Genomic DNA, 10,676 nt, shown 5'->3' with positions numbered 1-10,676 from the left:
AAGTGACTTCCCACGCTTTGCCCACAGAGGGCATCCCTGCTCATTGATATGTAGACCAGGCGAATGCAGCTGCTTGGAAGCCTTCCCCGACCGCTCTTTTTTTCCTTCGCCGGCATCTCTCTGCCCCCACCCCCTTTCCCGTGGAATCTTGGCCTGATCCTGTTCGTTTCCCTCCGGTCTCCACATTTTCCCTTCCGGCCCTCCACTTCTCCGGATCAATGGATAGTACGGCTGCAACTCCCAGCTCACGCACCACTGGCGGACACCCCAGTAACAAGTGAGCGCGCTCCACCCCGCAGCGCCCTGCCTCTCCTCCCCAGGTCCCCCTCGGCTCTTGGAGGAAAAGCAAACAGCATCCCCAGGTTTTGCGCACGGATTTCTCTCTTCAACTTTACCCAGCGTCAATCTTTGGATGCACAGCCCAGCCACAGGATTGCTTTCTGTCTCGTCTTGGTCTCTCCTGGGTAGTCTGTTTATTGCTGTTTCGCAAGCCCCGTGGTGAGCTGGTTGCCCTCCTCTTGTTCCCTCTTTCCTTGAGTTAGTTTTCCGAGGTTTTACCGGGGCTCGAGATCTCTTGGACCGAATGGAACTTTTTGCTGCCTCTTTTTGCTGCTGATTCTGTCAGTGGACGAGGAAGAAGGCTTCGGAGGCAGAAGAGGCGCAGGGGAGGTGGAGAAAGGTGGAGGAAGTGGACGAGGAGGAAGCCGAAGGGGCTCGGCGCGTGTGTGTGCATGTGTGCATGCGTGTGTGAGTGCATGTGTGTGAGTGTTGCGGCTGCCCAGGACCCCCGGCCCCGAAGGTGTTGGCTGAAATATGGAGAATAGTCTTGGATGTGTTTGGGTACCCAAGCTGGCTTTTGTACTCTTCGGAGCTACCCTGCTCAGCGCACATCTCCAAGTCACCGGTAAGAGGTTCTTTCCTTTCTTCTCTTCGCACCCGCCGGCCCCCCGCAACACACCCCTTTCCTTCTCCTCATTTCCTTTGGCGAGTAGTAGAATTGGGGTAGAGGGAGAAAGGGCAAGATGTTCGGAGCTCCCTCTGTCCCCCATTTCCTCACCGATGATAAAAGATGGGAAGACTTTTTTTCCCTGGGGGTGGAGGATGTTGGCAGCTGGGGAAAGGGGCGCCCCTTGGCTTTTTAACAAATCTGGTGCTTCTCACATCTTTGCTTTTGCAAATACTTGCATTGGTTTGGAGAGCTGGCGGGCTGGGGCAGGGAGGAAGCAGGTGATGGGGACGTCTTGAAAGGAACTGGGTTGGATCCTTAAAGCCTCGGAAAGCTACGGAGGAGGGGAATTGGGGCAACAGGGCCAAGTGGAGGAGGTCTTCCAGGGGGTCTTTGAGGGAGTCTGTGCGGAATGTAGATGGTGGGACTGAGTCGTTTGTATACGACGCATCTCTGGTTTGGATTTTTAGACTTGCTGGTTGAGAATTGGAGAAAGGGACACTAATGTGTTTTGGTACTTTGGAGGAGGGGACGATGGTGCCGAAGGAGGCTGCAGAGTTGCCAGGAGGAAGGAGGCGTGTTTTGTTTTATTTTTTAACGGTGAATGTAGCTCTCAAGCTAAGTCTCCAGATCTCTCCAGGACACTTCCAAACTCCAAATGATTGCTATTCTGGGGAACCAGCCCCCTGGCCCTGGTACTTGGCAAGCGCAGTTCCTAATTAAAAATGGCAAAACTGTTTGGGTACTGGATTGGGTTTGAGCAGGAAAAAGAGGGATCAGAGGGATGCTCAGGGCTGCGGCAGTCTGCGAATATGGAGCTGGAGGTTTCGACGGCCAAAAGAATAATAATAATTTAAAAAAAAGCAAAGTGGTTCATTATAACAGTCTACTGGTTTTGCCGGCCTCACCACAAGTGTAGATGGACACTAGGGTATAGGGAGTGGGCCCGGCGGGGAAGAAGGGGAGAGCAACTGGCTGAGCATTCAGATCCCTTCGGAAATGACCTTTCCCCAAATCCCAGAGAAAAGGGGCCTCTGGCAGGGGCCAGGCGTTGGGTGGGAGCACCCCAACATGTGGCTTGGAAATTAACAGGGAACAGAATGTAAACCGTGTCCAAGCCCCCAGCCTCTCGGGAGCCTGAAGCTCCGGCTTTCTTGTTGCTGCTGTAGCTGCTGCACGGTCCAGGGTTGCGAGCACCAGCGGGGAATGTGCCTCTCCAGTGGCTAAGGGATTCAGACACTCAAGCGCGAGGCTCCCTAAATTTTGACGTGGCCGAACAGGAGCAGGGATCTGCGCATCTGCGCATCCACGGCGACCCGGCCCTTCGCCTTCCTTTGGCCTCACAGAGCGAGCGAGCACAAGCCAGCAAGATGTGTGTGTGTGTGTGTGTGTGTGTGTGTGTGTGTGTGTGTGTTCCGGCGCGGTGCACGCGTATCAGCATTCGCTCCCCCAGCAGCTCGTGCTCCCTGCCTCCCTCCCAGGCTGGTCTCCTCCCTGGGCTCCGCTCTCCCCCGGAGCTTTGTCCTCAGCAATTACTCCCAAAAGGTGGGCGGGGGACTATCCCTGCAGTAAAGCAGTCTCGAAAGGTGTCTTTAAAATTTCCTCCTGCTACCCTCAGTCACTAGATGCTGCAGCCAGGAGCACCCTCCTTCTGCACAGATTGACCTGTGCTCTCGGGCAGTTTGGTAGAAGGCCAAGGAGGAGAGAGCGGAAGTTCAGAGGGGCATCCTCGCTGGGTAGAAAGTCTATGGAGCCAGGCCTGAAATCCGTGGGCTGAAAATATCGCATTAGACAAGGAAGGTGTGCAGAAATGGACAAGGACATTTTGCCAGTTACACTAAAATATTTTAAAGCCTTTTCCCAACTGTCTTTGGCAAAGGGTGGGGATAAATGAATGGAGATGGATTTATATATGTTTTACTAATATCTAAATTAATTAATTATCCCCCTTCCCACTTATTTAAGTTTCTTGTCTAGAAAGTTAGGACCATATATTACTTTATTTTAATTAACTCTTCAATGGACAAGTCTATGATTGAAAAGGCAGACAGAAAGATACATATACAAGGGAAATGCCTGGGGATAGGCTTGTGGGTCTCAATCTTTAGGCTCCTCTGTACTTCTAAATCCATTTGTGTTATTTGCAGATGTGATGTAGTTTGCGCAGGTCCCAGGAAAGTGGATGGTGCAGTTTTGAGATATTGCTAATTCAGATCACTCTGATCTTTGCTCCTTAATCTGTTTCTCCTTTCTCCAGTAGCAATTTCCCCTCTTCAGGGACATGGCAGGGAATTGATGATGAGGAAAGCACAGTTCACTCTATGAAAGGACCAGTAGGAGGTGCCCTTAATAAGGCCAAGTGTCTAGTTTACCGGCAGTGAAATTCCCATTCAGGAGGGTGTTTTTAGAGACTTTGTTGATTGGTGACAAAGGATTATGGAGACAAGTACACTAGCACTGGCTATTTTCCCACTTCCTAGATAAAGTCTGAAACTGCTGTAGATTTTTGTGAAATCATTAGGACATAACAAAGGGCATCCCTGGACAGTGTTGGCATAGGATAGGGAAGTGATGTTGGAGGAGGAGGCTAGTGGCTTTCTAGTTGGCTTTTTGTAAGATTCTGTCTTCTTATATATTTGACTTGAGCCCCAAGCAAAGGCACTAAGTAGAGTCCTGGCATCTCAGAAGAGATGAAAATTTTCGGTGGTAATGAATGCAATCGCAAGTATACATGTTAATTTTAATTAATTCTTCATATATATGTTTGGATTACATTCGATTAAAAACATCAGTGCGCGTTTATGTCGTCAGGACATGGTGAGATGAAGCTTACTACGTCCCCTATCCACATCTTTCTCATCCCCCGCAACCAAAGCAGATCAGACGCCCCAGATCTGGCTTTGCTGTTGAGTGGAGCATGGCAGGACCTGAGGGTGCCTGGGCAGCCCAGCTGTCCACTCCTCTGTGAGTGCTGCGGTATAAATCACCAGGGACCTGTCACAGCATCCATTTCCCACACAGCAGCCTTGCCCTCTGAGTTATGAAGCATGTGAAACAGCCACCACATGTGTTATATGTGCATATATTAGGCTTAGTGCATTTGCTTTAATGTTCTTAAGAGCTGGGCTGGCTTGAGCTGCTGATAGGCTTTTTTTTTTTTTCCTGGGGAGAGATTTATAACTTCCCAATGTGTATGACTTACATTTATTCTTGGGCAAGTTAACCTTTCAGCAAACTTCCTTATTGTTTTCATTGAAGAGGAAGAGCTTTAATCCTGTCCAAATTCTTCAATGAGCCCTGCTGGAAGTTTCTCCCGGAGTACAGGATATTTACAGGCTGTAGTACGATTTTCTCAGCCAATGGGGAGCTTGATGAGATTTGAGGAGGTGATTTTTAGGTGGAAGGGGATATTTTTACTTGTTTCTGGAGAGGGAAAGGATGACACTGCATCTTCCAAGGGAACTCTGGCACTCTGGTTATCCTCAAAAGCATCTTTTATGAGAGGAAAGATTTCTTCCTCTCTGGCTTACATTTCTTCTTTCGTTCAGTAGTTTGAAATTCTCAAATGCATATGATTTGCTCCTAGAGTGTTTCCTGCTGTATGTAGTGGGGTCATCTAGTACTATCTTTCTCCTTTGGAAACAAGCTCTATTTTCAATCTTAACTTCTCAACGAAAACACTGTTTATCTTTAGGTGATGCTGCATGTATGTAGGTAGTGCTGAATTTCTGAACAGAATATTTCTTTCCATGGAAAACTGGGCCCCGAGATTACAATTTAAAGCAAATATTCTTACTTTTTCTTTGGAAAATTTGCCATCTGAAACTTTGCTTGTGAAATTTCTTTTTCCTCATACTTCTGCCAAACAAAGTAATTCTATGAGGAAAGGATGCAGTTGTTTCTGGCATTTTCTTATATTAAAAGCCAATCATATACAAGGAAGAGAGCATTTTCACCCTCCGTGCCACCTCCCCAAATGTATGACTTCGGGGGGGGGCGGGAAATTGAGCTAGTGCTAAATACATAAAGATGCTTCTGGAAGCCAGTGTGCTATTTCACTGGTGAGTGAGCTCTTCTGACCTGGCTGTGGATCTTCCCACTTTCCAAAGATATGGCCTGTATTGCGCTCAGAAACTTGCACTGACGTAGGAACACATTGCTGTATTTTGGTATTTGTTACACAGCTACTAGCTCAAATGATCAATTTTTGATGGAGTAACCTACCTCATATGATAATCTCTTACATGAACTGTATACGCAAATTTCGGGAAACCTTTGTTTTGCCTGAGTAAAAGGAATAATGACATGAGCCTGCCAAGGATTCCTTGATTAATTAACTGAAGATAAAAAGTCACTTGGTTCTGGAAACATGCCGTAATCCCTGAAGTGGAGTGATAAATACTATGCTCATTTACAATTCATAAAACATAAACGTGGAATCTTCTCTTTTCTCTGTTTCTTTATTATGACACTCAAGAGGAGGATTGAAGAGTTTCGTGAATTGTCACAACAGTTATACCCTAATGAATTGTAGCCTGGGATCTCACTAAGTCTTGATTGAAACACACTGAATTAAATATCAACATGATGCCCAATGAACTGTTCTGCAGCCTGCTTGCTTCTCTCCAGCCTATCTCTACGGAATTATAGCTCTAATCTCTAAACTGTATAGCATCAACATTGCCGCCCTTCATACAACCCAGGAAAACCTTTCTCGCTGTGATTCCAAGGTCCTGATCCACAGGCACTGCATTTAACATGCTGTACTACACTTTGCAAGGTCATGGAGATTTGCCTTAAAAACAAATTTTTAAATTTTCATGAGTGTTTCTTTTTTGGGAAGTTAAACTACCTGTATATTCTAAAGACAGCTAAGTGGTACTCTTACTATAGGAGACTAACTAGTGGCCTCTCAGCCAGTATCATTGAAATTTCAGAGCTCATAGAGCATTAATGGGAGGTAGAAATGACCACCAGGGGAGGGTAGATTATGCCAACCTCAGCATGCTGCTTTTTTTCCAGGAGGGTGTTACCTGCTTGGAATAATAGAACTTTAATTTTCTTCAAAGTTACTACTTTTCAGAGATCAAAGCACTTCTTGATGGGTATTATAAAATCAGTAGCATGGCACTGACCCCAAAGCATTTAAGATATTTTCCTTCAAAACAGGACCTCAAGTAAAGCAAATGTTAAACTTGTCAATTAAAAAAAAAAAAAAGATGAACAGTCCAGATTATTTTCCCTGTAGGCCAATTGAAACGTGCAAGATAAAATGACATGTTACACATGCCAAGTGGGTAACAGCAAAAAATAAAATGCAGACTATTACACACCTTTATAATTGTAGCACGAAGGTAAATTACAGTGCCTCTTAGTATTCCACAATTTGCTCCCTCCTTCAGTAGACGGTTGATTCCTTCTATTTCTCTGCTTTAGTGCTGGGCTAACACACAGAAATCTAGGTTGGCTCATTGATGATCAAAATTACTATAGTGTTTTAAAGTTCTTTGACACATTTTAGCCTGAGGTTAAAAAAACCAGACCTCTTTAACTCAACTGTTCAGTAATTTTTTTTTTTTGGTGGTTTAGAAATGCCTGACCTTATCGATGGTATAGTTTAGAAATACATAATAATGTGTATGATAGAATATATTTCTTCTTTTTCATTATTGATGGTGATTTGCCAGTGGTTATACTAGTACGTGTTGCTTTTTTGTAAATAGTTTGAAACAACCATATTATTCACAGCTTTCATTTCTTGGGGGAATAGTTCAACCAGAAAACATACAAATCATTCCATATTTATTGATCATATTTTTAAAGTTTATTGTTATGACATGACCTGGGTGAGGAAATTTATCTTCTTTCCTAAGGTCTGTGAGCCCAGTGCCTATAACCTACTTCTTATTTTTGTGAGGTACTTTAGCTTAATTTCACACATCCAAATTCTCTGACTTCTTGCTTGTTCAGCCATTTCGCGGTTTCAAGAGAGGAAGGCCCTTTATACCACCTGTGATTATTCTGAGCGATTTAACGGGTACGCATTGCAATTTGGAGATTTTGCTCTTGTCTTTTGCTCCTCCGTTAAAGACTAGTTCTTGCTAGAAGGCTACTTTTGGGCACACCTGGGACAAAAATGTTCCACTGAATTATCTGAATCTTTATGATACAGTCTAATGAAAGTACCAACTCGTTAGTGTACCTTGACCTGATAAGAGAGCTTATCAATACCAACATTACTCTGGTATCTTAAATGTTCTTAAATTGGCTTTAACATTTTTATAAGAGAATAAACGAATTAAATGGTTAATATAAATGTTATTTACTCTAGTCAGGTTTCTTAGTACTGAAGTTTCTTGTTAAACACCAATATTTCCTGATTTTACTCATTTTTTAAGCCTTTAAAAATGTTTATCCACTCCCTTAGCTGCATTTTAAGTATGTAGAACATAATTTAACCTGTCCTTAAGAAGCCCCAGGCATTACTGTGGCTCACTTATCATATTATCTGATCTTATAGGGATGATTTCTGAAGATATTGCCTCATGGAGGACTGTTTGTTTCCCATTAAATGGCCACAGACTATTGCTTTGTTTTCCTAAGAATTTTATTACTGATTTGTAGAATGCGATTTATCTACTTGTTCGTATCCAGCTGGAAGCTCCCCCTGTCATAAGACTTCTTCAAAGAAGTTTTTCTCTTTTCTACTTCTGATTTTCTGAGAAATAGGTGACTGTGTTTTGTTGAGATGTCTCTAAAGTAAAAGAGGAGATTCTAAATCAAGTCCTGAGTCCCTCACTAGCTAATTGGTTTTCACTAAGGGGTTTGTAGCATTTCTGAAATCTGCTATTACTTTGGATGCCATTTTTCTTGATGTTTTTCCTTGTTAAATGAGGGTGTGGACTAGACAACTTCTAGTTATATTACTGTTTTCAACATTATATGATTTATTTAAGTTATGAGCGTACTATATATAGTGTTGGGTATCATTAATAATAATAACGTTGATCACAGTAATAATTTTAATGAAACAAATAACCCAGGTACCCACCCGCAGTTTTCTTAATTTTGTATTAATTAGTCCCTTGCCTTTTTATAGTTTTGCTACATATGTTTGAATCTTTAACATATGATTTTGCTTTGCCTGTACTTGACCATATAAAATAAATATAATGTGTGTATTCTTCTCTGGTATGTAATTTTGCTAAACATTAAATATTTGAGGTTCATCTGTGAGAATGCATATGGCAGCACTTCAGTCACTTTCTCTGCTGTATAATATTCCATGATATTAATTAACCACACTTAATCAATCTACCATTGCTGAACTTCTGGGAAGTCAGTATTTTGCTATTGCCAATAATACTGCTATGAACATTCTTATCCATGTTCTGTGGAACAAATTTGCCACCATGTCTAGAGTGCATGTCTAGGGATGGAGTTGCTGAGTCATAGAAAGGGCATCTTTACTTTTAGGGGACAAGGACAAGTTACCTTGAACTTTGCATTGAAAATCCCACCTGGAGCATAGGACAATCTTCTTTGTTCCATGTCTCCACCAGTACTTGGTATTGTCATATGTTTAATTTGCCCTCATCTGCTGGATATGGATTAGCATCTCACTGTGGTTTTAATTTGCATTTCCCTGATTGCTAATAAGGTTGAACATTTTTCTCCCATAAATTTATTGGCCATTTGTGGTTTCAGCAAGGTAGTTCTATGATTCTGTTTTTCCAACTGAGCAGCCATTTGCTTTGTGGCATCAATACTATTACTGTTAGTTATTCTGTCTTTCCTACTAAGCAACTTTTGCTTTTAGGTTTAGATGCGGTTGGTCATCTAACTTTTAGGAGGTTGTTGCCTGATACTGTATCATGCTTACTTTAGCCCAGACTTTCCCTAAACAGCTTTCCAGAATGAACACTTATTTTAGACTGGAAGAGAGATCCTTAGTCACTGTAGGATTGTTGATTACCTAGAGTAACTCTTGCCATGTCAGTATCCTGCTTTATCCTATTTATTATGTCTATGCAGCATGTCACTTACAGGGAAGCTGGATCCAGAGGTGCCAGGCTTAATTTGAGGAACCTTATAAATCCCCTGAATATGACAGAACTCAAAGATGACTAAATCACAGAATTATAATGCTGGATACCAAGTATGAGTTAAAATCCTAATCTGGCATTTGAACTTGGGTATGTTTCCAATATGGTAAAGTACATAGGCCCAGGATCATTGTTACATATATGACTGTGGGTTTCAAACAAAACCCATGCTTGCACAAGGGCATACGCACACGTCCCAGTTTTGGCGGGGTGTTCCTAATTGTTTCACCCCTCCCACGGGACAGACTAATGAAGGGCCCTGGATGGAATAAAGCCTTGGATATGCTAGCAGTGGCTTCTCTGGGGTGTTGCCTCTGTGCCGACTCATTAGAGATGTGAGCCAAGGCTGAGACATTTAAGCAAACCCCTCACGCCCGGAGTCCTCAATCCATTGTTTCCACATCTTTGCTCAGCCTCTTGGGATCCCAGAAGAATGTAAATTAGAGAGAAAATCTGCAAAGCTTTCCTTTTCATGTCTAATGTCTGGGCAGAGCTGTTCCCTGCAGGACAATTTCTAGTTATTTTCCTTTCTGGTTTGAGATGTCTCCAGGGATGGTTTGTTCACTGTTTCCCTTGAAACTTTTCAGCAGCGTATCAGTTCTTGCTGTTAAACTTTCCTCTTAAAATTCATCTTAGATAGTCCTGTTCTAAATATTCCTCCTGTCACTCCTATCACCCAGCTCCTGGTTCCTGTTTGCCCTCCTCAGTGGCATTCTGTGTCTTCTGTGCTGAAGCCTGTTAGATAATTTTAGCCAGAAATCATTCTTGCCTCCCCCCTGAGTCCTCACTTAACCAGACTGTAAATATTTAGTTCATTTAATCTTTCTTCATACCTCTCCAGAAGCTTAATCATGTTTATTTTTCTTACCTGAACTCCCTCTAGTTTGTTTATATCTTTCTGGTAATCAAGTGCCCCAAATTTAATGTGCTCTTCTAAGTAAGCTCTCCCAAGTCATATATTAGGAAATACAGATTTAGCATAGCCGTTTACCTTATTGTACAGTCATTCATGGACACACATTTTGTCTCTCAAATTTTAAGTCCTCACTTTTCAGGTAGGACTATCAATGCCTGACAAAATCATTGAGGTATTATAAGGATCAAATAAGATTAAGACTTCTATTCAAGATAATAGTTACTAAACATTTACTATGGGTTACCAAGAATTAAATGAAAGGCTTAAATGTGTCTCTGCCCTCCAGGAGTTTATCACTGAGAGAAGGTGACAGGCACAGACATAGCTAAATGGGTTACAAGGCAGAACAAAGTACTCATTAAGAGAAGAAGCACAAACTAAGCAGGGTAGACTCTGAAAAATACCAACTACCATGTTTATGCATTATATCATTAATATATTAATGCTAGCCAGATGGGGCGACAGAGCCAATTCTTTCATCCTTGTATCCATAGATTGATTGACCAAAACAAAACAAAAACAAAAAGAAAGCACTGTAAAAAGTTGTCGATCATGTTTAAACCAAGCTCACGTTTGGCAAGAATGAGGATATGGAGTTTTGGGGGGTTTTTTGCCTCTCCCGTTGCGGAGCACAGCTCCGGACGCACAGGCTCAGCGGCCATGGCTCACGGGCCCAGCCGCTCCGCGGCATGTGGGATCTTCCCAGACC

General features: G+C 42.8%; 1 protein-coding gene across 1 annotated transcript in view; it reads left to right on the top strand.

Moving 5' to 3' along the window:
• The first annotated feature begins 813 nt into the window (after nt 1–813).
• DCC (DCC netrin 1 receptor) overlaps nt 814–10,676 on the top strand; it is a 1,189,680-nt gene continuing 1,179,817 nt past the window's right edge. The window contains 1 exon segment of the mRNA XM_007471661.1: nt 814–904. Within this exon segment, the coding sequence (XP_007471723.1) occupies nt 814–904 (91 nt within the window).

The sequence above is a fragment of the Lipotes vexillifer genome, unplaced genomic scaffold (assembly GCF_000442215.2).
Source record: "Lipotes vexillifer unplaced genomic scaffold, Lipotes_vexillifer_v1.1 scaffold195, whole genome shotgun sequence".
NCBI lineage: Eukaryota > Metazoa > Chordata > Mammalia > Artiodactyla > Lipotidae > Lipotes > Lipotes vexillifer.
Note: the sequence above shows the minus strand (reverse complement) of the source record. Positions and strands in the feature narration are given on the sequence as shown.